The sequence below is a fragment of the Eleutherodactylus coqui genome, chromosome 3, assembly GCF_035609145.1.
Source record: "Eleutherodactylus coqui strain aEleCoq1 chromosome 3, aEleCoq1.hap1, whole genome shotgun sequence".
NCBI lineage: Eukaryota > Metazoa > Chordata > Amphibia > Anura > Eleutherodactylidae > Eleutherodactylus > Eleutherodactylus coqui.
In genome coordinates this window covers 242,583,857-242,611,273 of record NC_089839.1, presented here as the reverse complement: position 1 = coordinate 242,611,273, position 27,417 = coordinate 242,583,857, and the positions used below count along the sequence as shown (strand labels likewise).

The following is a 27,417-nucleotide window of genomic DNA, read 5'->3' as shown; positions in this document are numbered from 1 at the left end:
CATAGGATCCATCATTTACAATAGGCGTTTGAGACCACTCACCTCCTCCTCCCTCCCTGCACAATGAACTTCACATAAGTCGCAGACTATGCCTAAAACAGCAGAGAATTCCATGCAGGAAAAAGTGTAATCCACGCTTGCTTGCAGAATAAAATATATAATCTTCCTTTATTTAGACATATTTAAGCAGTGGATCGTGAGATACATGAAGTGAGCAAGCTGACAGCACAGCACACCATTTTCAAGTGTCTATGCCTAAAACAGTCTCCTATAGACGTCAATAGGTCAGGTTCTGTCTACTGTGTGAATGGCCCAAGAGGCTACTGTAAGGTACATCTCTAATTTCAGCTCAGGCAAGATGGCCACCCCATAGTCATGCACTAAAGTTCCCATTTTCTCCGCATACACAGAGGAGTTATAGAAGATTAGCCCCATGTATGATCAGTTCTGTGGTATACTTACACACAATATAGTTCTATCGTTTTCTGTAAATACCTATGTTCTGGAACTTTTTCCCCTGCAGGGTTACACCAGTGGGACACGCAAGATACATTACACTTCACTTTCCAGGAGGCTGAAAAATTACAACATAAGGGTTATGTGATCCAAACAACTCTTGTAACCCAGGACACACATGCTGGGCTAGCGGTATGAACAAGAAACTACTGGCAGCATATTTATTGATGAACATGATTGAGGTATCTAGATCTATTCTAGTGCTCTTCAAAGAGAAGCCATATTGAACTACATCTAAGAAGTGTGTGGAGGTACTCCCCCGTGCAGGTGGAGTATGAGACAGATGATTCATTGTACAGTCACTTAATCAGGTTTTCCAGGACTATACTGCTGATGACCTATATTAAGCATAGGCCAATAACGGATTGATGGTGTGTCCACCATCGAGATCTGTCGATCAGCTGATTGAAGAGGCTGCGTTCTCGAGTAAGTGTCTTAGCATCTTCTCAGATCTGACATCACATACATTGTTACATGACCTGGCTACAGCTCAAGTGAATGGAATTGAGTTACAATACCAGGTACAGCTGCTATACAATATACGGCACTGTGCAGTGCAATCCTGCACTGAGCAGGGGGTTGGACCCAATGACCCTGGAGGACCTTTCCAACTCTACCATTCTATGACTCTATGCCCGGTATGGACTACCGTGATAGGCTAAAACCAAAGTGCTGTTGTCACTTCAATCAGCTGATCATCAGGGATTCCAAGCTGCAGACCCCCACGATCAACTATTGATGTCTGGTAATGACTAGTTCAGTCCCAGAAACCCCTTCAATAGAAACCTAGAACTCTTTAGCTTGTCCTGGCGAAGGCCACCTGAGCCTTTACAAAGTGGCTGAAGTCCACTTCACAAACATAGGCCCACTGCAAATTGGTATGTTTCTCAGATATGAAGTCAGTTATATCGCAGTCCACTTTATCTACAGTCTATTAAACACTATCAGGCCTCTCTTGGCTCCATGAGCGTTCAACACATCACATTGTACTTGAATACTCCTACTCATGGTTGGAAGCGTTCTAATCAGCAAAACAGTGGAAATGACCGCGACACTCACTTCTACAGTCATCCATCAAAAGCATTTATATAACAATTCCCTTTAGCCATCACACAACACTAAAACTGTAGTAGCTATCCCATCATGCATAACCTCTACATAATCAAGTATGACGGCATGTCCTTATATTACACTTTTCAAACAAGAACACTTTTACTTAAACTCTAAAGTATTACTCTTAACACGCTTTAGTGCTAGAATATTCTTGATGCTGCGAGATAGAAGAATTGCAGGATGTCCCATTTTTGGGTGATGTTACCCATTATTTCCTATGGGATGCAAAAAGTGCATCGCACTCGCGTGTCATGTGCGAGTGCAATGCGATTCTTACCATTATAAGTACTAGAGCAACATTAATTCTTTTTCACATGCATGAAACTCGCATAAACAGTGATGCAATTTTATTTTTCTCAGAAAACACATCAAATTCACAGAAAAATCGCAAGTTTGCAGTTGCGATATTGGTCCAAATTTCTCAAACATATATGGTGTTCGCCCATGTAACCCCCTTCCAAGTGTGCCCATCTCTTATAGAACACACAAACGGGCAATACATATGTGTAAAGAATGGACACCAAGGACTCATGAAAAAGAAATTTTATTTAGAAATTCTCCGTTGATACTTTTTTCTGTTGATACTTTGCAAACTATTTCATTTAGTTGATTTTTTTTCATTGTAAACAAAAACCAGTAGGTCAGATATACAGACTTCAATGCCTGATCAACGAGTGGCAATAAATGAGGCACAAAAGTTTCACAAGCTGTCACATTGGAAGAAATGCAAAATAAAATAACTACGTACCATCTCTAAAGGTCTTCATAAGGCCGGCCACAGATGACAGAAGAGGGTATTACATTTTCATTTCCGAGTCCGTAATACGAATGTGTATCGGCCTGATCGCGGGTTTACGGACCCGAACTACTAGTTTACGGACACTCGTCTGTGACCGGCCTAAGGCACGGGCAGCCTTCCAGTGAAGCCGAATTCTAGGCAATGGATTCCCATATGCAACCCCCCACTCACAATGGGTCCACTCACCTTTTTTCGTGTTGGGCACGACACCTCTGTAAACATAGATCATGTCTGCTTCAGCAGCTTGTATTCTGAGGCTCTCTGGTCCATTCACATGCAAACTGGGAGTATAGAAATAAAGGGCAATGGCTTTATGAAAAGATTCCAACAGGTCTGATGTTAAGTTCCAATAACTTAGTGTAAGAACCACCAGCACATTATGTGACCATACCGGTCTGCTCATCAGGATAATACACCAAAGTACATTGGTGTCCCCTATCCTGATGAAGACACTGTTATGGTCTCATAATTCGTTGGTTATTCTTACACCTAGTAAAGTTCTTGGGATTTGACACCAGAGCTATTGAAGTCTTTCCATGGAGCTGGGGGTATAGATCATTGGTTCTATACCCCCCGGATTGACTAGGCTGCGATGAAATCTGACTGTCATCCAATCACGGTCACTGGAGCCAGAGTGTGATGCACAGAAGAAGGCTTTTAAGAGGAACTACATTCAAATTGTTATAGGATTAAGAACTTTGAGGAAATCTATCAATTATTTCACATTATAGAACACATAAAAGAAAGAGGCACTGATGGTTTGGTGGTTTCATATCAAATATATGAATAGATTGTTTTGTTCTTATCACAAAGAGCAAACCAAAAAAAAGCATACATGTATATTGGAAACTCTTTTTTTTTGGTTTCTTATGCAACCCATGAGGAAAAAAGTACTTTTGTAATTTGGCTTTTAACTTCATAATTTGTTCAGTTTTGTTATTACAGCCATACTTACAAAAAGGACAACAGGAAGTGCAGCCATATTAGTTGATATTTTTGAGTGTGCTTCTCCACCACCGACGGTAATCTATGATTTTGTTATTGGTAGTATGGCACATGCTGACAAAATGACACTTTGCCATCATTTTCTGAGAAGCTAATGAAAAAAATCATCACCCAAGATCCCTACACTTCCTGCCATACAGGTGGCTCTTGTAACTTCCTTATCGCTAAACTACTTGGCCAGCATAACATTTGTAAAGTGCTGCTAGATACAGTAATTCCACTCTAAACATAAATGGATACAGCATGGAATGAACCTCTAACAGAAGAGGAAGTCTGGAAGACTGATGAGTGTCTCAAAGGCAATTTCAACACTTTTATGTACGTCATAATTAGTAAACATAATATAGCCGACATATAAACCATAGAATGTATCCTCCATACATACACTGATTATATGCCATAGTGAAACCAAACCGGTCTTGTATGCTGTAAATGTAATATAACAGCCCATGAAGTAATCATTACCATGTTGTGGACTGTGTGCTATACGCTATGTTCTGTATTCTCCATTATTCATAAGGAAGAATTGCTGTGACCTCTGAACAACCAATGACAGATTAAACAGGTGATAACATTGAAAATCATGCCTGCATGGGGATACAAAAGCTTCACAATTCTGTCTATAAGTTACTCAATCCGGCTGGTCCAATGGACATGGATGGTAGACCAACAGGCTGACTACTAACAATATACTGTAGGATCACAGTGGTTCCTTGCCTGCTCTTTTGAAATAAGGGACTAGCACAGGCCAACAATTATGATTTATGTGGATCGTTAAGGTGCTCATTTCCCAGAACATTGTCACATTGACAATATTCGCCTATATTGTATGTTGAGGAACTACAATATAGGATAATCTCTGCCTACTCTGGATTTAGGAGTCCAAGGGGTGGTCCTAGTTCTTGGAATAGAACCGGCTAGTGCAGTGTTCTCCAACTCCAGTCCTCAGGAACTTCCAACAGGTCATGCTTTCAGGATTTCCTCAGTGTTGCACAGGTGATGTAATTATCATCAGTGCCTCAGACATTGCCACAGGTGTTCTAACCATAGGATATCCTGAAAACATGACCTGTTGGTGGTCCCTGAGGACTGGAGTTGGGGACCCATGGGCTAGTGGACTCAGTAGCTTAGAATGAGCAAGAATCAGCTACCCCTCCAGTCCTTCCCACCGGGCTTAGATTATTTACTTGGCTATAGCAGCAATAATGTCCTACATGACTGATGGCACAAAACCACTGAGGCCAGTGATTGGCTACAGAGGTCACATGGAGTATATGGACACATTGTTGCTGCAGCCACATAAAGCCTGGTGGACAGGACAGTCTCTTGTTTTGACAATCTTTTAAAAGGGTAGAATTGAGATTAACAAGGAAACGACTGTTTTTACATCAAGAATGGAGATGCGTTTCCATGTCAAGAAATGACATCAGAATTCTGCATGCGGATTTTGCCTACCGGCAGAACTACAGCCACATGGAGATCCACGCCACAAACTTCGCCATAGCTTTTAGAAGTTGAATTCACGTAGAAAATTCTGCAGCATATTCCATCGTGTAAAAATACCCTTCGTATAATTTTTGGTAAATTTGATATTTTGAAAAAGATGTCCCTTGATTATTATAAAGTCTCTTTTTGGCATTGGTAATGGATATTGCAGTTCTCTTACTACATAATAAAATGCATATGTACTGTAGTTTACAACATAAAAAATTCATTAAAACCCTTAAACCAAATAAAAAAGAACAAAAAGAAAAAACAAAACTTTGGTTTGAAACTTTTGCATAATCTTCAACAAATTGGCTGACACAAAAATAGAAGTTGCCAGACTGAAATACAGCTGCCATAATCTTGATCTAGACTGGCAATGGCTCCATAGGTCCAGTGGGTCTTATCACATAGAAATGTGACAGCAGCCAAATTCATAGCCTGCTCTTCTCCAAGGAAATCACACAAGCACACTTATACGCACAATGGAGTTCCTGAGTGGAAATCTTGGCAGTTCAATATTTCTAGATCCCAAGTTGCACCTTCATCTTCTCATACACCACGTAGCTGATACTGACAGCAGGAAGAACTTTCAAAAAATTGGGAGCAATTCCTCTGTACAGCCCTAGAAAACCTTCCTTGGCTACAATCTTGCGGAAAAGGCCTCCCATGCTTAGTTGAGGAGCGCCCTCTATTGAAGCTGAAAGAGAAAGAGGATACCATGAACACTTAAGGATGGCTAACAATCGTAAAACTAAAAAAAGCGACTCCAAAAAGACAGAAGCATTTTAGGGACGTGCTATACGTATAATTCTATCACACACAAGGGCAGCGGATCCTAAACTAGAAGACCGTGAAGAACATGTTGATCAACAAGCTCATGTGAACACTAGGGAAAGGTATGTGCCATTAAATTAGAATTCAGCTTTCTTGTACAATAGACACCTTTGAGGCAGCTTACCTTGCGCTTGCATCCTAGTCCTGATAAGGGCTAATGGATAACTAGCCAGTTGGCCACAAGTACTAGAAACTGTGCCACAGCCTAGAAGGACCAAGACCCCTGGATTGGCTGAGTCTGTTGCGTATTTCTGAAGCCAAGCATTCTTAAGGGTCTGCCGGAGGAGAGAGAAGCATCCAAACTGTTACTTCCAAGCAAAACCAACAAGCCTCAATAACACAAATTTCATCCTAGTGATGGAAAGCCGTAATAATACTCATCTTTACGCTCTTTGCACACAGCTATATTACTGCGGCCTTATAAAAAATATATGCTCAAGGATGAAATCAGAGCACCTCTTGTAACTTGCTTGCTTATGGCTGTGAGCAAAGACTTAGACAAAAAATAAGGAAAACTAGGCAACATTGTAATGATCCACAGTGTTATATTAACCCCTTAGTGACCGGCCTATCGTGTTTTTACATCTCTCGCTCCATATATCACGGCTGCCGGCTGTTTCTTAGAGCTGACACCCGGTGGCAACAGCTCTGATAACAGCTCAGATGAACCACCCAGCTTAACGATTTAAATGCTGCTGTCAATTCTGACAGCAGCATTTAAATCCCCCGAACAATGTTTGGGGCCCTGTACGGCCCCCCCAATGATGAGATTGCAGAGAGCTATGCGGGTGTCATGGCAACCGGGGGCCTTCTGAAAGGTTCCAGGGATGTCATGGCAGAATACCTATCAAGCCATGCCCGTGGGATGGCTTGATAGAATGCCTGTCCGACTGCAGTATGATGTAATGCTATGGCATTACATCATACTACAGGAGCGATCAAAGCATCGCAAATTGTTGTCTCTTCCAGGGGCCAGAAAAAAAAAAAAAAAAGTAAAAATAAGATCAATAAAGTTTTACTAATTATTAAAAATAAAAGTTAAGAAAAAAAATAAAAATTACTTTCGCCATATTTATCTAAATAATATAACTAAAACAGATATTTTTGGTATAACTTACCGTAAAATCTCTTTCTCGTCGCGTTCATTGGGGGCCACAGCCTAGACCATGGGATATAGCCACTGCCCTAGGAGGCGACACTAAGCAAAAAAGTGTTAGCTCCTCCCCATCTGGCTATATCCCCCCTGCAGGCACTCAGCTAATTAGTCTGTCTGCAAGCAGTAGGAAGCCAGTGGGAGTAAAATTATACATATTATGTTTTATACATACCAAAACGAACTCTTTGGCACAATTTTCTGCCGAACCATGACCGAAGAACAGAAAGTTCCAGCAACCGCCTAAATAAATAAGGGGTGGGTGCTGTGGCCCCCAATGAACGCGACGAGAAAGAGATTTTACGGTAAGTTATACCAAAAATATCTGTTTCTCGTCCGTATCATTGGGGGCCACAGCCTAGACCATGGGACGTCCACAAGCAGTCCCGAAAACAATATATTGGGTGGGCATTCAAAGTTCGGCTGTGCGGTCAACGACCGCCGTCTGCAAGCTCTTCAGGCCAAGAGCGGCGTCAGATGATGCAGCTGTGTGGACCTTATAAAATTTTGAGAACATATGTAAGGAAGTCCAGGTGGCTGCCTTACCCTCCTGAAGGGCTGAGGCTCCGTGACGGACTGCCCGGTAGGCCCCTACCGCCCGTGTGGAGCGGGCCGTAACCCGACATGGCGGCAAGCGCCCTGAGGTGCGATACGTCTCTGTTATCAAGGACCTTATCCATTTGGATAGGGTGACTTTTGAGGCTGCCAAGCCCCCTCGGGTCCCCTTCGGAATAACGAAGAGGGTGTCGGTCCTTACGAAACGTCTTTGTTCTTTTCACATAGATCCTCAGCGCCCTTACCACGACCAAGGTGGTGCAGCATTTTTTAATTTTTTTTTTTTTTTTTCCTTTTTGCGTACTGGATCTGGACAAAAAGAAGGCAAGACAATTTTCTTCATTAGTCTGAAAACTGAGATACCACCTTTGGTAGTAACTCGGGTGATGGCCTCAGCACCACTTTATCCTGGTGGACGGTCCTATATGGCGCCTGTATAGACAAAGCCGCCAGCTCCGAGACCCTACGGATTGACGTAATGGCGACGAGGAATACCACCTTCCAGGTCAGTAGTCGCATAGAAATCTCCTTCAGCGGCTCAAACGGCTGGCCCGTCATAGTGTCCAACACGAGATTAAGGTCCCAAGTTTGGACCGGGGGTTTAAACGGGGGTGTCGTATGGGCGACTCCTTGCAGGAATGTACGTACTGCCATCCTCTTTGCGATTGGCTTTTGGAACAGTACCGTTAATGCCGACACCTGTCCCCTTAACGAGCCTACCCTCAATCCTACCTCGAGGCCTGATTGTAGGAATGCCCGAATTCTGGCCACCGACAATTGTATCGGTTGTACCCGCCCCTCCTCACACAGGTGAAGAAGCGCTTCTCAGACTCTACAATAAATTGCAGATGAGGCTGGTTTTCCGGCCCGTATCATAGTCTGGCTAACCTTCTCCGAATAGTCCTTCCTCCTCCACACCTCGGTCTCAACGGCCAAGCCGTCAAATGTAGAGACTTGGAATTTGGGTGTAGAAAAAAAGGCCCCTGAGATAGCAGGTCTCCTTGCTCTGGAGGATGCCACGGTGTGTCGAACCGCATTTCTATGATGGTCGCGTACCAGCTTCTTCTTGGCCAGTCTGGTGCTGTTAATATTGCTGATCATCCTTCCTGCTTGATTTTCCCTAGGATCCTCGGTATGAGAGGAATGGGTGGAAATAAGTATGAGCTTGTACTCCTCCCACGAAATGGTCAGCGCCTCTGCTGCCACTGCTTGTGGATCCCGCGCTCGGGACATAAACGAGCGTCGCTAGTAATTTAGTCGGGACGCCCTGAGGTCCACGTCTGGCGAGCCCCACTTCCGGCATATCGTCCGAATACTTCTGGGTGCAGCCCCCATTCGCCGGGATCCACTGTTTCTCGTCTTAGGTAATCCGCCACCCAGTTATCTCTATTCCGGGCAATGTAGACTGCGGACATCGAGCTCAGATGCTTCTCCGCCCACGTTAGTATGCCTGTTACCTCGCTCATTACCGACACGCTCCTTGTTCCTCCTTGTCGGTTGACATAGGCCACCGCTGTGGTGTTGTCCGTTTGAACGCGTACCTTTTTTCTCTTGAGATTGGGCCCGAAGTGTCGGAGAGTCAGGTAGATGGCCCGCAACTCTAGGATGTTCATATGTAGCCTTGTCTCTTTTTGAGACCACACTCCTTGAACAGACTGGTCCCCTAGTGTTCCGCCCCAACCTGAAAGGCTGGCGTCCGTTGTCACTACTGTCCAGCGACTTGGGCTCAAAGGCCATCCCGCCTGAAGCCTCCCAGGCTCCCGGCACCACTTCAGTGACTTTTGGACTTGAGGGGTTATCTGGATTCGCTGTTCCAGGGTCATCCGGAACCCCTTCCAGCGTGCCGATATCAAGTGTTGTAGTTTCCTTGACTGGAACTGGGCGAACGGAACCGCCTCGAATGCTGCCCCATCTGGCCCAGGGTAGCCATTCTGAGGGTTAACGGTTTCCCCTGTATTAGGGACCGGACCCCCTGCCGGAGCTTGTCTACCTTTGCTTGAGGTAGTCGGACCCGGTGCTGGCTGGTATCGAATATCATGCCCAATACTCCAAGTGTTGCGTCGGTATTCGGCATGATTTTTCGCGGTTCACTATCCAGCCGAATTCTTCTAGAATCTTCATCGTGACGTGTAAGCTTTTGATGTTGCCGTCCCCGACGGTGCCTTTATTAGTATATCGTCCAGGTATGGAATGGCTGATATACCTTCCGCCTGGAGCGGCGCCATCACTGCTGCTAGTACCTTCGTAAAGACCCTTTGAGAGGTAGACAGGCCGAATGGCAGCGCCGTAAACTGAAAATGCCTTCCCTGTGTTTCAAAACGAAGGAATTTTTGATGTGTTTCCCGAATCGGGATATGGAGATAAGCGTCCTTGATATCTATTGAGGACAGCAATTCGCCCGGTTGCATGGAGGTTATCACGGACTTGATTGGCTCCATCCGGAAATGTTTTGTTCTGATGAATTGGTTCAACCTCCTAACATCCAGCACCGGCCTTACTCTGCCGTCCTTTTTGGGTACAAGAAAAAAGATTCGAATAGAACCCTTGCCTCTCTTGTGCCCCCGGTACTGGTTTCACAACCCCCTGTGCCAGAAGGTTCCGCACTGCCTGCTGTCGGTTGGCTACTCCTTCCGGGGTGGTAGGCACTCCGGACCTGCAGAATGAATTCCGTGGGAGAGTCGTGAACTCGATTGCGTAACCGGATGTCACAATTTCCTGCACCCACTTGTTGCTCACGCGCCTCCCCTATGTCTCCCGAAATTGGGAGAGCCTGCCCCTCCCCCGTGGTGACACTGGGTGGGGGCAGCATCTCATGCCGCGCTCTCTGATCCCGCTGTTTTAGATGTTCCGGGTCGGGATCGCCAAGTTTGCCTTGTTTTTGAAAGAGGGGCCCCTCTTTGCGTCCGTCGGGGCTCTTGTAGACTGGGACCACTGCCCCGACCCTGGGCGGGATGAAAAAACGCCGAAAGGATCTACAACAACCGGTTTCCTTTTTAGTGGAACCTTCTCCTTTCTTGCCGGCATTTGTGGTAACGACGTGCTCTTGCCGCCTGTAGCGTCCTTTATCATGTCATCCAGTTTAGGTCCAAACAGCCTGTTTCCTTCGAATGGCAATTTGGTTAGGGCCATCTTGGATGCTGTATCTGCTGACCAGCTTTTTCAGCCAGAGAGTTCTCCTTGCCGCAACCGATGCAGCGGATGCCCGGGCGACGAACTTGGCTGCATCTAGTTCTGCTGCGCATACAGATTTGTTTGCCTGTATGACGTTGTCTGTCAGTTTGAGCAACTCATTTGGTGGAGCGCCTGCTACAGTGTCTCTCCGTAGCTGCTTGGCCCAGGCTATGGATGCCTTGCTGACCATGCGGCCGCAAACATCGTCTGTAAGGCGGTGCCTGTGGCTTAAAACACGGTTTTTGCCCACTCATCCAGCTTCCTGTCTTGAGAATTAGCCAGCATTGCTACCTCGGCTGTTGGCAGCGCTGAACTTCTAGACAGTCGCGACACTGGCGGGTCAACTACCGGAGGTACCGCCCAACCCTTTTTCAGGCCCCCTGGGAATGGATATGTACTTCCCTGAGTCTTCCCGGGTTGCCTAAATTTCTTATCCGGGTTCTGCCATTCCTTGTTTAAGGACCTCCGAAAAATCCGGATGGTCTGGGAAGACCTGTCGCTGTCTAAATGACACCGCGGAAGGAGGCGTCTCCACTGTTTCCTCCATTACTTGGAGGATTTCTCTTATGGATATTACCAGACCGTACATTAGGCTGGCTAGGCGCGACACCTGTTCCTCGTCTAGTTCCGAAACCGACGAGCCTGCAGAGTGGTCGTAGTCTTCAGACCCACTGCCCTTGCCTGCCGCTTGCGCCGTATCCCGGGGCGCCCATGAGCAAGATGCTCGAGGGGCCTCATGGCGAGCCCGGGCTGGTCTCGCAGAATACCGGGACCGTGAAGAATGCCTTAATCTATGATTAGTATGCACGGACTCCCTGGACCCATGAGAGCCATGATAGTCCCTGGATTGTCTGGACTTTGAGTGTCCAGACGACCTCCCGGTGTGGCGCGATCTATGGGGAGTGTCCTCGCTGCTACGGGACCTCCTCCTCTTGTGTGCCCTCCCTCGTGGATATTCCGAGGAGGACGCGTCTGAGCTGGATTCTGACCAGCGTAAAATCGCCGCAGAGAATGTGGCCCAGCCAGAAACGGCAGCGGCCAGGGACCTCGCCCGTTGGGGTTCGGGCCCTGGCTCCACAGGGGCGGCGGGGGGCACCGGGGTCCCTGGAGCTGCACGCACCATGGCACATCTAGCGCAGCGGGGGTCGACTTGACCGCAAGCGAACTTAACGCTGCAGGTAGTGCAAGCGTAACGCTTCACCCTCCCCTCGGCCGGGCTGGAACCCTCTGATCCAGGGTCAGACATGGCAACAGAAAAAAATTCCCAGGTAGCGGGTAAGCTAAGTACCGTTACAGGAATGCCTGCAGGGGGGACGGGGAGGGCAAGGGGAGAACACCGCAAAGTGCTGCCTTGGGCAGGGCTTACCCGGTCTAGCAGCTGTTTCTGCGGTTCCCCCGGTCCAGCTCGAGCCTCTGGTCCTGACGCTTGGATGCTGTCGGAAGTCGACGCTGGTGTACCATACGATCTCGCGGCGTTGGTGACCCGGCAGGTGCTGTGGCAGGGACTGCTGCGGAGTTGTTACTGCTGCTGGTGCCCGAGACAGGAGGTGCTGCTGCTGTCCGGGTGCTTTCTCCGTTGCAGAAGGAAACTGCAGAGGAAAACTGCAGGGCTGCAGGGCTGCACGGCTGGAAAGGCTGCTGTGTGCTTCAGAGAGCTGCAGGTGCTGGGCTCAGAGGTGTAGCAACTGAAGTGTCCCAGGAGCGCGGCCATTTCTCTGTCCGGCGGACTTTTTAACTCACCCCGGTCGGAGGGGGCGTGGCCTGGCCCGGAAGCGTCCCCGCGACCCGGAAGTGACGCTTTCCGGCCGTGACGACGGCGCTCCGCCCCCCGGAGCGCCGTGCCCGGAAGTGGTCTGCCGGCCGGCGCCCCGGCGTCCTGCAACACGCAAGCTTCTATCCCTGGGCGGGAGAGCTGCCGCTGCCGCCGCCTTTGCCGCTGCCATCGTCGCTGCCATCGCCGCTGCCGCTGCCACCGCCGTTGCCACCGCCGGCGTCCTGATGCTCCTTAAGGTATGCGCTGTCTGCGCCGGAATACTTGCCGCGCCGTCCATAGTCCCAAGGGGGGTGTCTTCCTGGGAGCCACAGCCTGCCTTGCGTCGACCACTCCAGCAGTGCTGCCCCCTACGCGTCACCGTTAGACAGTGCGCTACTCCAGGGAGGGGGAGCCCTATGGCTGGCGGGTAACCGACTCAGATGCGCATTGCATGGTCGGGCCCCTTTTTCTTCTCTGGGTGAGACGCCGCAGTAGTGGTGGAGACACCCCCTGCCTGCGTCTCCCCCGGGAGGCCAGTAGAGCCAGGGAAAAGCCCCGACTCCCCGGATTCCCGCGAATAGCTCTTTCCACGTCTGCCTCCTAGCAGACACTAAGCTAAAGACTAATTAGCTGAGTGCCTGCAGGGGGGATATAGCCAGATGGGGAGGAGCTAACACTTTTTTGCTTAGTGTCGCCTCCTAGGGCAGTGGCTATATCCCATGGTCTAGGCTGTGGCCCCCAATGATACGGACGAGAAATGCATATTTGGTATCGCTGCATCTGTAAAAGTCCAGTCTATCAAAGTAATGCATTACTTACTCCGCACGGTGAACATTGTCAGATTTTTTTTAAAAAAGCGCCAGAAATGCACTTTTTGGGTCACCCTGTCTCCAAGAACAAAATGCAACAAAAAGTGATCAAAAAGTCGTATGTAGAGACGAGCGAGCATACTCACTAAGGACAATTGCTCAAGCGAGTACCTGCCCGCTCGGAAGAAAAGGTTTGGGTGCCGGCTCGGGTGAGCGGTGAGTTGCGGTAGCGAGCAGGGGGAAGCGGGGGAAGAGGGAGAGAGAGATCTCCCCTCCATTCCCCCCTGCTCTTCCCCGCCGGCACCCGAACCTTTTCTTACGAGCGGGCAGGTACTCGCTAAGGACAATGCTCGCTCGAGCCATGGTCCTTAGCGAGTATGTTCGCTCATCTCTAGTTGTATGTATTCCAAAATGGTACCAAATAAAAACTACAGGAAGTCCCAGAAAAATGAGCCCTTGTACAACTATGTCGATGAAAAAATTAAAAAAAGCTATTGTCCACAGAAAATGGTGGCAGAAAATAATTACAAAATTTTAAATTAAATATATTCGGAAAAAAAAATAAAAATACAAGTAGTACAGCAGAAAAAAAAATTATACAAGTTTGGTATCGTAGTAATTGTACTGACCCATAGAATAAAGTTATCATGTCATTTTTGTTGGTTGAAATTTTTTTAAAGTTTTTCAGTACATTAAATAGTGCCCTTGAAAAATACAACTCGTCCCGCAAAAAAACAAGCCCTCATACAGCGACGTCGATGGAAAAATAAAGGAGTTCCGATTTTTTAAAAAGGGGGATGAAAAAAGACGAAAATATAAAAAAAATAAATAAAAAGGGCCTCATCATTAAGGGGTTAAGCATGGGATATAAAAATAATAATAAATTTATATACACGCACTAATATATATATTATATATTTTCCTTTGCAATATCCATATATAACCATTTTATTCTCCAGACTTGCGCAGAGCTGTGGAACTAGTTGCTGCTTGGTTAAAGGGGGAAACAAAAGAGAATATACAAGTCCGTAACAATGTGACAGCAAAAAGACAAGAGAAAAAAAATTAAATTACCTCATAGATGGCGAGGTCAATGCCAGCATAAGGAATAATACCCAGTATGTTGGGTACATAGCCTTTATAAAAGGCCAGCAGGCCTTCTTTTTTAAGAATCTGTTTTGCACAGTCAAACATCCCATGATATTGTCCAGTCTTTGATACAGCCAAACGAGTCTTCATAACCTAAAAAACACCACAAAGCATATAAAAGAGAAGTCAAGTCATTGTGCAGGAAGTTACAGCCATGAAGAGCTACCAACAATTAGTCTATTTTAATGATAAAATATACTAAAATATTAGATTTCAATCATTTTCATTCCAATTCCGGCAATAGAAATATGTTCAATAAAGGGGGAAAAAAACTAAATACATTGAATAAATAACTAGATTATAATTAGAGATGAGCGAGCATACTCGTTAAGGCGATTTACTGGAGAGAGCACCGCCTTTTTCAAGTACCTGCTGGCTCGTCCGTGAAGATTCGGGGGGGTTGCAGGGTGAAGAGTGATCTCTCCCTCTCCCCTCCCCCCTCCGGCAGCACCCCCCTTCCCCCCCGTATCTTCAGGGACGAGCCAGCAGGTACTCGAAAAAGGCGGTGCTCTCTCGAGTAAATCGCCTTAACGAGTATGCTTGCTCATCTCTAATTATAATTTATAAATCTTTATTATATCATTCCAAGTTGCTATTTTGCCTTGTGAAATACAGCAGCGTTTTTTCTTTGTTACATTTTGGAGATCCGCATTTCTTGTATCTTCATATTTACATGTGATGGATGTGAAATGTTGTGTGATAAATCTACATTTGTTTCTTTTAATACAGAAATACTTAAAGGTATAACTACACAGACCGCTGCTGACTGCTTCCCTTTAATAACCGGCTCAGTAAATATATGACACTCTGGTATAAGAAGAGACTTTAATACCTCCATAGGGTATATTGACGTCTGTGCTGTTGCTCCAGCCAGAGACCCAGCAATAAATCGTTCTGCTGTACCCAACTTGCCTCCCTCGGAGGTGAACATCTTCTTGTACTGAAAGATAAATAAGAACATGACATTATGAAAAACTGTTACATTGGAATGGGTAATAATATCTTGTAGAAAATGCATTCTATACAAATGACAAAGCCCAGAGACAGAACGTATATGGATCATCAGCTGTTCATGTAGCTGCAGTTACTGGCGTACAGTTAGGGGTCGCTGGGGTCGCAATGGCGACCCCGCCCTTGCATTTCCGGCTAGTCTCACTGCCAGCCACGTGATTGCTGTAGTGCGGCTGCCAGAGTGAGACGGAGAGCAGCAGAGAAGAGGAGGTGGGGGGGGGGGGGGAGGAGAGAACAGGCAGGCAGACACACACGGACTAGAGCAAGTTGATGAGGATGTAATCTCCCTGCGCTTCTGCACAGTGTACAGTGTCTCGTGCCCTGCTGGTCTCCTCACACAGAAGTGGTTCAGGGTATGCATGTATCTATTTTATCTCATATCTATATTATGCTATATCCATCTTCATATCTATCTATTTCTTATATCTATAAGATAGATATCTAATATCTGTCTCTGTCACAAATCTATATATGCTATATCCATTTTCATATCTATCCATGCTGGTATAAGTTATTAATCTCCCTGTAAATACTGTATATAATTGCACACTTTACTCAAAATTAAACAGGTAAAAATGCGCTAGTCAGACATAATACTGTATTACAGTGGTGGCGAACCTATGGCACGCGTGCCAGAGGCGGCACGCATAGCCCTTCCTGCTGGCACACGCCGCCTTCAGCTGCTCACCACTTTAGTGAATTCTGGCAGGGGCCACGGCTCCCCTGCCAGTATTCACTCAGCAGCACTGATCCCAGCGTACACTGTGACGTCAGTGCGCACCTGGGATCCTCCTCCCCCTTACACCCTCCTACCTGGTTCCGCGAGAGCAGGGGAGGAGGCAACTGGCAGCACACACTGACGTCACAATGTGCACCCGGGATCAGCGCCAGCAGCAGTGCCGAGCAGAGGAGGAGAGGGTAAGTATATGGGTTACGGGGGGGGGGGGGGGGGGGGCATTACTACTGGGGGTCGCTGTGGGATGTCACTATTACTACTGGGGCCACTGTGGGATGTCCCTAATGCTGCTATGGGATGTCACTATTATTGCTGCGGCCGCTGTGGGATGTCATTATTATCACTGGGGCTGCTCTACGGGGTCACCGTTACAGCTGGGGCTGCTCTAGGGGGTCACCATTACAGCTAGGTCCACTGTGGGGTGTCACTATTACCGCTGGGATATGTTTACACATGGTGGAAATACTGCAGAATGTCCTCAGCGGAAATCTCCGTGGCAAACTCTGCAGCATTTCCGCATCTAAAAAGCAGTAAAAATTTGCACCCTGTCTATTTTGAAACAGCCCTGTCCTTTTTAGAACTACAGGGGTAAAAATCATACGTCGTGATAAGCCCCGCCCCCTGACATGTTGGCACTTTGCAAAAAATAAGTGAGTTTTGGGCTGCAGTTTGGGCACTCGGTCTCTAAAAGGTTCGCCATAACTGCTGTATAACATCTATCTGGGATGATTTAGTGATCCTGCATTGAGCAGGGGGTTGGACCAGATGACCCTGGAGGTCCCTTCCAACTCTACCATTCTAGGATTGTATAACAGAATAGAGAGGTGCACTATGTGCCATATTTGGTGGGGCTGCTCAACCATCAAGGCATTTTGGATCTAGATTTGGTATGTCCGTCTTTGGTGCCTTCGTAAGGACATGGATTCGAAATAGCCCTCAAATAACTCTGCTCTCTATTTTACCTAGACCTCCAGCAATTGTTAGGATGGCACTCGCTTGCAGCGGCAGGATTAGTCATACCTAGACACAGGAAGACAAAAACAGTGCCCACTGTCTATGAATGGCTCTGAATTCTATTTAATTCTTTGAATGGAGGAACTAATAGTAGAAAGACAAAATTGGTTGGATGCTTCTCTCCCATTATGGTTTGCTTGGAAAGATTTTGAGGAAACTCCAAAGTTTTTCACTTTGGGTTCTTGCTGGCAAGTTGGCGTAGAGATACATATGCCCTCTCCCCTTCATTCCGACCCACTTCTCTTTATACTCTCCCTATTCTATCTATTCTCTTTTCTCCTTCTCTGTGTATTTATACAGATTATTTCCTTTGTTTGCTCCCTATTGTCCATTTGTATAGTTTAGGCATTTATTGTCCCTGGCATGGGAGCTAGTTTTATACTCATGCATAGGTTGATTTGCACTAGCTTTATGCCAAGAAAGTTACTGGTCCCGTTTGGGCATTATTTGATTTAGGGAGTCCGATGTTTGTTCTCTTTATACGATATAGCTTGGATTGGTTAGCAGTCATATATATTATATATATATGGTTTTGCATTGTATGAAGCAATACTGTATTTGTGACTTCTTATCGTGTGTTATAAATGTTGAAAACCTCAATAAAAAATGGATTATAAATAAAACCAAATACCAGAAGTCCTATAAGGACCAGGAGCACAACGATAGCAGATACAGAAACTGCAAGTGCAACTGGGCCCCATTATCAAAATGGCCCATTGGACCTCCTGCCACATAAAAATGCCGCAAGGCAAATCTCAATTGACAGTTGGGGAGTCATGGTACAGAATTTGTATCAGGGTTTAGGAGCTACAAGTTACACCTCTGACTGGGATCCCGCTAAGTATCTCAAATGATAGGAGAAGTGACCATCAATAATTAGAATCTGACACTTTGTAACAACATAATCCATTACCTGCTCGTATGCCCAGAACTTCATGGCTGTCTCAGGGGCAATTTTGATGACGTTCACTCCATTTCCTCTCCACAGGGAGCGCATGCCTCCTTCCTTCACCATTTGCTTCAGACCAGTGATGATATTTGTGTCTCCTTTGGATCCATGAACCTGGCGGATCGAGGAATTTAGTCATCAGGACACAATAAAAAATAACATTAATTTCATGTCACAAACTACATGTTGAGAAAAATCAGGGCAATCAGGAAACTTCTACAAAAAGAAAATCTGAATATATGTGACCCCTATAATAGGAAAAAAAAAATTAGCAAAAATTGAAACTAGTATGGATATTACCCGCTATTTGTTACCTTTGTCCTGCCCGAGGTTGATAGCTATAAAATACAAATCAATTAAATAAATCTGTTGACATTACTCAATCATTGTTAAAGGGGTTTTCCAGGCATTTACTATTGATGACATTGATGACCTATCCTCAAGATAAGTCATCAATAGTTGATAGGTAGGGATCCACGACTCAGGATTCCTACAAATCAGTTGATCATCAGTGCAGCCGAGGTGGAGGTTTGCATTGTCCACAATTGCTTCTTTCCAAAAAAAAAAGGAGGAGTCAAAATGATGTTCTTCAATCTTCCTTTATTATCTGTCCTTTTCTAATGTCTAATGTACAGTTTTAACCATATAGTATTAGACTCACTACTGAAACATCCTATACGAGTGAACCCACAGAGGCTAGACCCAATGCGTTTAAAGATACCTGCATCATGACTTTCAAACGATCGAGGGGAGCAGTTCCTGTACGGGACACAGCTCCAGCCATCCCCCCAGACAACAGTTGTTTCCACCATTGGCCAGTCTTCTTCTCTTCTTCAGTGAACTCATCAGGGATAGTAAGGCTGTCACCAATATCCAAGACCTAAGACATTCATATATTGCATGAGTTAAATTAGACACTCTATAAACAGGCGCTGCGGAATAAGTTGGCGCTATACAAATAAAGATTATTATATTATTATTATAAAACTTTAGAACTAGAGTTTTATATTAGTTTTATTCTTACGGTTGAATGTTTCCAGTAACGGACAATTTCTTCAATGTTATCAGCTGGGTTAAAAAGAAAATGGTCCCTCCACTCATTCCAGTCTACGGTAAGCGTTCCATCTGCATCCATACTATCAGAATAAGAAAAAATAAATTACTGCTGTGTATTTAATTACAAACGACATAATGGGGCAAATTTACTCAGTGATGTAAAATTAGAGCCCTTTTATAGAGCCAGATCATTGTTCAGACTCACTGGAATGCAGAAATCTGAATGATAATCATTCAGTGGAAATGCCTGTAATGACTGAACGACAAACAATAGCTCGTTCCTCGTTCAGTTGATGCAAGCATAAAGATCAATCAGTGATCAGCCTATGTAAAACAGACCGTCATTCATTTGTGAACAGCCCGATTACTGTGAATGGAGGCAGACAGTCTGGAGATCATTCCGACCTGCCACCTTCATTCACTGAGCGATCCTCAGTCCAATGGGAAAGCACAGGTGTGATAGTCAGTAGTGCCCGACGGTAGTCCCAAATAGAAATGTCCCTTAGACCTGATAAAACTAGGAGTATAGTGAACCGACACACATTGGCTATATATGTTGCAGTCCATGGCAAATGTAGAATAATACACTTGGTCAACTACTTAGAGGTATAAGGGTGGATAAGCACATAGTGGACATTTTCCGCATGTAAAGCCGAACAATATTCCCCAGATGATTCCACTGCAGATTTTGGTGCCGATTTTCACCATCAATTTCACAGCGAATCACTTTTGTCAATGTTGTACAAGTTATAGTAGTACATATGGAACTCTCCTAGGATTTAGGAGTTCGAGTGCACCAGACCTATGCAAGGCGAATTAATGAAGAACAGATAGGACTAGGGTAATCTTCGATGAATAGCTCTAGCGAGCCACTTTCCAAACTTGTCATATTCAAAATGACTGACTCTTTTCACAGCCGGCCGATATACGTTACCCATCTGATGCATTGGTTTCCAATGCATCAGTTCGGATGGGCGTATTCCCGATGCGAAAAAACTGACAGCTGGCAAAAATAGCGCATACGACATTCCATATAGACGTTTTTATGCCGGCCAGGAAAGATAATTCAGGAACCATCTTAGTCTGGAATACGTCGGCCGCTGCCATAGATTCCTATGATAGCTGCCAGAGAAGGGAGGTTGGAGGAAGTTTAGTAGTGTGACTGCTAAACTCTGTCCCCCTTCCCTTCCCCTCTCCAACTCTTGCTAATTGTCTGCAATGAGAGGGGTCAGGATGAGGCAGGAACTAGTAGACTGGAGCGGAGAGGGGGAGGGACTAGCTCTGCTGAGCTCCTGCCCCCTCCCCTTCCCATAAGCCATCAAGATGGGGAGAGGGGCTGGGACTTTGGCTTATATACAGGGTTTTTTCAAATGCGTTTGTTGCCACAAATAGACTATTACGTTGTAGCATTTTTAACGGTTTGATACTATCAAAGGGTTCGGCTGACTTTCATCTAATGGTTGAGGGCACCTTTTAACTACAATAGGTAAGATAGCAGCACAAATACCTGTAAAAACTAATGCTAAGGCCATTAGGTGCCCATACAGCTACAGCCAAGGTAACTGCACACAGATAACAGCCAATTGCCACAGTTTCAAGTTGCAAATCCAGGTGAAGCAGGGAAATTAGAGAAACCCAGGTATGATTAATGTGGCTTGACCGCCACTTGTGCAGACACCGTAATGCCAAAGGATAAAGTTGAGCATATCTGGTTTTATCCTCTGGCTACCCTTGAGATCTACTTTCAGCACATCCCTCAATAAACATGGCTGATCTGTATGCAAGCACGCTATACATCCTCTTACTAAATATTTATGAAAATTAACTGAACTTCAACAAAAAAACAGAAACTGAACGAAACAAATCACTAACTGCGCTGGGCTTGTAAATTCACATTACAACACACTTTTACTGACCTTTTAAGGATTTTATCTGCATGATCCAATGAAATGTTTATGCCCAAAGTTTTAAGTGAATTCATGATCTCAGCTGACTCGATCTTCCCTACAAAAGAAGAAAAAAAATTGAGAAAAATTGTAGTCATGATCAATGGGGTTCCAGAGGGTTAACATTCATCACTAGAGATGAGCGAACGTGCTCGTTTAGGGTGATTTCGCCATCGAGCACCGCTTTTTTAGAGTAACTGACTACTCGGGCGAAAAGATTCGGGGGGCGGCGTGGTGGAGTGGGGGTAGCAGTGGGGAACAGGGGGAGCTCTCCCCCCCCCTCCCGTCTGCAACCCCCTGCTCCCCCCGAATCTTTTCGCCCGAGTAGTCAGTTACTTGAAAAAAAGCAGTGCTCGATTGCAAAAATCGCCCTAAGCGAGTAGGTTCGCTCATCTCTATTCATCACTCATCCTATCAATAGGTGATAAACATTGCTGGAAAAGTCCTTTAATGTAGACTGAATAAATAAGGGTTTAGATGCAAGAGCTCTGCAAGGTTCCAATAATTATGATGATCACTAATGACTACAGCAGAAGACTATGGTCTGATACTGGGAGACCAGACACCTCTGGCAGCAGCTAATCTCCCGCGGAAATACCTGAGAGGCTCCTGTACAAATAAGATTGTTAGTTGAGAAATTGGTGGGTTTGGATGACTCAAGTGTATGACTAGCTTAAGAAAAGGTAATATAGCATCAGTGGTCCTACTGATTTCTTCTACCCGATATACTGCTGTTTTTTGAAGTCACAAACGAGTGGTTTACTTTCCCTGGACAAGGAGGAGCATCAAAGTGCTAATGATGACTTGTCCGTGTGTGAGTGCTTCTCATGCTCCGCCCTTGATCACATGATGGTGAGGTCATTGCAGGTTCTACAGCATAAAAAATGCAAAATGTGTTTTCACAGGACTTTTGATGATGTCCCAGTCATGTGATCATATACTAGAAAAAAAATTGTTCCCAGCAGCACACTTTAATCACTGAATCGGGTAGGATCACAGAAATGCATCAGCCACAACAGAACATGAACAGTGTCCACAAAATCAATCCAGAGCAAGGTAGCACAGCAGCATAAGTAGGTGCAAAAAGTTGTAAAAAAAAAAACTTTATTCTCCCATAACAAGCTTGACAAAGACCAATAGGTCAAAACGCAGCTGCAATTTTTGTTATGGGAGAATAAAGTTTTTTGGTTTTTTTTACAGCTTTTTGCACCTACGTATGTTGTTGTGCTAACTTTGCCCGTCATGTGATCATCACCTTGGCTCTGACCTCCATCCCTGATCACAGGATGCTGAGGTCATCACTGCTACTTCACTTTATTAAAAACCTGCACAGCCGGACAGCATCTGCGATGATGTTACCATCATGTGATCAGTCACCTGTTTGGGAGGAGGGCTTCACATGATCATCATCACAAATCCCAAACCAGCACAGGCTGACGAAATGTATGTAGCAGAGCTGTGTGTCTGTGACATTCCCATTTAACCCCTTCCCACTCCAGGACGTACATTTACTTCTTGGAGCGTCAGGGTATGTATGAAGAGAGGTCACGGGGTGACCTCTCTTCATACAGCGCAGGCGTCAGCTGTTTACTACAGCTGACACCCGCGGGCAATAGCGGCAATCAGCCATGCCGCCGATCGTGGCTATTAACCCTTTAAATGCTGCTGTCAATTGTGACAGCGGCATTTAAATCCCCCGTTACTATTGGGACAGCGGTCTTTAAAAGCTGCACACAATGCAAGATACCAATGATTGCTCAAGCTACAATGGTCTGAGGATACGACAATTTCAACATACTATAGTCTTTCTTGGACAATTGTAACTTGAAACCGGATTCAACATACAATCTCACAGACAGTCCAGATGTCTAGCACACACTTTTTTTCTTGTGTGTCCCCATGAAGTATAATGGCCATTTACATGGGATGAGTGTCGGGCAAACAATGCCCAACACTCATCCCAGTGTGTACTCACTCCTGTGCTCTTACACAGGAGCGAGTATCCCTGGATCACTCACAGCACGGCCAGCAGGGGGCGGCTAGAGGACAGTTCTATCCCCGCCCCTCTCCAATCACTGTCAGCAGCGGCCGTTCAGTACTGTACGGCTACTGTTTACACCGAATGATGTCGTTAAGGATTTTAAACATGCTTAAAACTGAACGACTAGACGATTCTCATCCAATCTTTCAGTTTCTGCATGCTTTTACATGGGCCGGTAATGATTGAAAACCCTGTGGGAGCGCAGGAGCCTGGACAACCAGAACGATAATCACACCGTGTAAAAGGGCCTTAAGGGCACACCATAAGGTCTATTACCATGTCAGGATAACAAATTATGGGGGAGGGGGGAGAACCCAAATTGTGTGTACAGCTGAGGATCCAAGACTTGGAACACATTCTGAAGGTCTCACCATCTTTATTTTTGTCCAGGCTTGTAAATGCAATTCTCATTTTTTTCTCATGGTCTTCCAAATATTTCATAAATTCTCCAAAATCCAGCTGTCCATCCTTGTTTGTATCACCAGCTGCAACAATTCTCTATTGGAAAAAACGATAGCCCTCAATTAAGAACAAAAAAAAAATTGTGCACAATTCATTGACATTTTAAAATATAAGACGTCAAATTACTGTGAGGGATCTACACAGGGCACAAAAGGGAGAATACAATTACTGTTCAGGGCACCAATAGGGGCATTATTAAAATCTTGGGCACTACAGTTGGGGAGATTGTTTTGAAAAGGCGGGTGCTGGAACAATCAAGAAGGAGGTTTAACAAAAAATAAATAAAAAACACTCCACTGCGCATGTGCATTGGTCGGCACTTCTGCACAGAAAGTGGAAGACCTGGACAGACGCGCAGAAGATCCGGTTAGGTAAGCAGCGTCCTCGCCATGGGCAGGGTTGGATTCTGCTGCGGACACCCACATGCAGAATCTGATCCGCCCATGGACAATGGGCCTTTAGACAAAGAGATTATCGTTCAAACGAAAGAAAGTGATGAGGGTTTCACATAGTGAATGTTAAACGCTGAACAAGAAGCAAACCATTCAACGATGAATCTGCCTATATAAACACGCTGCGCGAGAACGAACGGGCCGGCGAGGATGCCACCAGCTCAGATGCTAGTGCAAACGAGATTGTGCTGTCTAAAAGGAGCTTTAGGGTCCAATTTATTGTGATGTACTCTAGACAGGCAGACACATCCAAATGAGAAATCATTCAGTCTGTCACATTCATTGTATAAACCGAGGACTGAATATGCACTCCAAACGACCAGTGAATGAGCGAATGATTATCGTTTGTCATTCGGTCAGTTTAGGTTACCTGCAACATTATGCGGAGTCATTTAAAGGTTGTCTGCACATGAATCGTCGGATTCTGTATGTGGGGGCCCACAGTGGAATCAGTTCCTGTGCCCAGCTGGCGACCATGCGTACCCGTTTCTTGTCATTTCTCCCTGTACTGCGGATGGTCCGCACGGCTCCTCCTCGGACATGCGCAGTGCAGTTTGATTTTTTTTTTTTAAATCACTGCTTTTCCTGTGCCGTTGCTAGACGATGACGCAGGTATCCATAATATTTCCGCAATGTCATGGAGGTAGGGCCGCGGGTCATTGAGTTCAATGGAAGCCGTTGGTGCAGAGCCCTCACAAAAATGGAACATGCTGTGATTCTTCCTACACTCGCAGAAATTGCAATAGGTTTCCGCGAGTGTGCAGGAAGCAGCGGTTTTCCATAGGCTGTAATGAACGGTACTTGCTGCGGATCTGCGGTGCAGACAGACCACGGATTCTGCAATGCAAATCCATCCGTGTGCAGCTTGCCTTAGCCTTATGTGTCCACCATGTGTCTTTCACATAAAAGACTCGTGCACACTCCATCCAACTGTGTGCATGCAGATATTCTCTACTATAAGGAATCCCATGACCGCAGGTTAGGGACTTTTAGAAGAGCCAGTTTATCATTTGAATGAGTAACTAACGTCTTTGTTAGCTTGTTTACTCTGTTTATACAGGCAGATACATCGTTGGCTTGTTCACACAAGAAATCATTCAGCCTTTTACATTCGCTGCATAAGTGAATGTTGCATAAAATGAACGACGAGCAAAAAGTGACAGATTATACTTCGTTACTCGGTCAGTGTCTCGCATTTAGAGTGAAGGATTACCGATCCCTTTCGCTTATTTGAATGCGTTCCCTCTAAAAGCACCCTTCGTATACCACAATTTCTATAGTCAGATTCACACAGAGTCCAACAGACAAAAAAAACCTTTGTATGCGGTTATGAAATCTGAGGCATTAGAAAAAGCCAAACTTAAAGGGGTTGTCCGGCCATAAACATTAGGTCTCATTACTTCTGTTTGCCCAATACAATGCACTTTGTAATATACATTGTGCATTGTAAATTAGGCAAACAGAAGTTATTCACTTACCTCTTGGGCTGCCCCCCCCTGTGTTGCTCCTCGGTTGCCATGGGTTCCGACAAGTCTCTTGTCCTCTTCTTGTCGGGACGACGGGGACAAGCTTCTCCAGCACAGCTCTGCGCATGTGCAGAAGAACTTCAGCCGCTGGGAAGCTCAGTTCTGCCTGCAGGGGAGGCGTGGCTGCTGGCTCTTCATCTCCAAGGTAAGAATGAGTGGAGGGGTGGACTCTCGCGGGGGGGTGGGGGTGGGGGAGGGGGTGGAGAGGGAGAGATGGATGGATGTGTGGAGGGGGGGGGGGGGGGGGTGCAGTGATGTGTGTGTGTGTTAGTGGTGTCTGGAGACCCGGCTGTCAAAAGTCCCGGGGGAAGGGGGGGGGGGTGGAGAGGGAGAGATGGATGGATGTGTGCAAGGGGGGGGGGGGGTGCAGTGATGTGTGTGTGTGTGTGTGTGTGCAGGGACCCGGCTGACAGAAGTCGGGGGGGGGGGGGGGGGACATTGTGAGAGGGGTCGCTGTGGGAGGGGCACTATGAGGGCATGTGTGTGTGGGGAAATGTTTTGTTTTACTTTCCTTTAGCAGGGGGGGGGGGGCAGTAGGTAGCTTTGCAGTGGGGGGCTGCAGGAGAGTTCTCTCTCGGCTCTCCCCTGCCCCTCTCCATTCACTATACACTGTGCTGCTGCTTACACTCATGGTAGGATTTTATCGTGAACCATGAGAGTATAACAGTCTCCCCTGGCCACACCCCTTCTGATTATAATATGCAGCAGGGGGCAGGGCCTGGGCGGGGAGAGACTGTAGATCAGTTCAATAGAGGTGGGCGTGTCGTGGGCGGGGCTAGGACGTGAGCTGAGGGAAATCCTGCCTTTTCATGTCTTTTACTACCATCGAGAGCGCACACACAGAAGAGGGAGAGCGCAGAGCATTGTGGGAAGGCAGCACAGAGGCGCCATCTTTGAAAGCTGCAGTGAAGATCAGATTCTAAGGTAAGAAGCTGACATTCCAGCTGATCTGCTGGCCGGTTTGAGCCCCTGTATGCTGTCTGTTACTATCCTTACTGAAAGGAAAGCAGCAGCATTATAAAAAATTTTACCCTGTGTGGCCGGACAACCCCTTTAAGTGATTGCCACACACATACAGAGTCAAATGAGGCATAATATGAGAGTTTAAAGTTAGCCTTTATAAAAGGGTTGTCCCATTAGTTCACTAATATTTCACTCCATTAAGTATATTAAGAACATCCCGCCATTGGATTCTTCCTACAGTCTTCACTAAAATATGAGTTAACTAAAATCTGTCTTTCTGAAATCCAACCTTGAGGTCTGGGTCTTCTCAGGTCTTCCTCCCTTTTTATTCAGAATTCAATGATAACATGATCACTGCCTCCTAAGGTCCTAGCCACCCTTACTTCCTCAACCATTCTTGTTGGTAAGAATTAGGTCCAAGATTCCCTTGTTTTCTCTTCGACCTTTTTGGAAGATAAAATTGTCAGCAAGTGCAGATAAGAATTTGTTGGACCCATTACTTTTACCTGAAAGAGATTCCCAACAAATGTCTGGATAGTTAAAATCTCCCATGATCACTATGTTGTGCTTTTTTTGAGAGCTCGGCCATCTGATGTAAAAAGAGTTCATCAATATCTTCTGCTTGTCCAGGCAGCCTATAGTAAATGCCTACAATAGTGTCCTTTCTGATGTTCTCTCCTTGTATTCTTACCCAAACAGTTTCTACAGAACTACCACGCTCTGAAGCTTGAATCTCTGAGGAGATGAATGTTTTCCTAACATACAACGCAATACTTCCTCCACTTTTTTTTAGGTCTGTTTCTTATAAATACATTGTATCCTTCAAGCCTTGTATTCCAATCATGTGTATCATCCCACCAAGTTTCCGTGATGCCTATGACAACATATTTCTCTTCCTGTGTTAGGAGCTCCAATT

General features: G+C 45.7%; 1 protein-coding gene across 1 annotated transcript in view; it reads right to left on the bottom strand.

Moving 5' to 3' along the window:
• Positions 1–2,157: 2,157 nt before the first annotated feature.
• The window catches only part of SLC25A24 (solute carrier family 25 member 24), a 43,462-nt gene continuing 18,202 nt past the window's right edge, over positions 2,158–27,417 (bottom strand). Inside the window, exons 2-10 of the mRNA XM_066597200.1 lie at positions 23,470–23,596; positions 21,028–21,115; positions 19,080–19,191; positions 18,777–18,935; positions 18,020–18,169; positions 15,178–15,285; positions 14,271–14,438; positions 5,880–6,030; positions 2,158–5,618 (exon numbers count right to left, since the gene is read on the bottom strand). Of these exons, the coding sequence (XP_066453297.1) occupies positions 5,443–5,618; positions 5,880–6,030; positions 14,271–14,438; positions 15,178–15,285; positions 18,020–18,169; positions 18,777–18,935; positions 19,080–19,191; positions 21,028–21,115; positions 23,470–23,596 (1,239 nt within the window). The 3' untranslated portion in view covers positions 2,158–5,442. The remainder of the gene's footprint in view (positions 5,619–5,879; positions 6,031–14,270; positions 14,439–15,177; positions 15,286–18,019; positions 18,170–18,776; positions 18,936–19,079; positions 19,192–21,027; positions 21,116–23,469; positions 23,597–27,417) is intronic.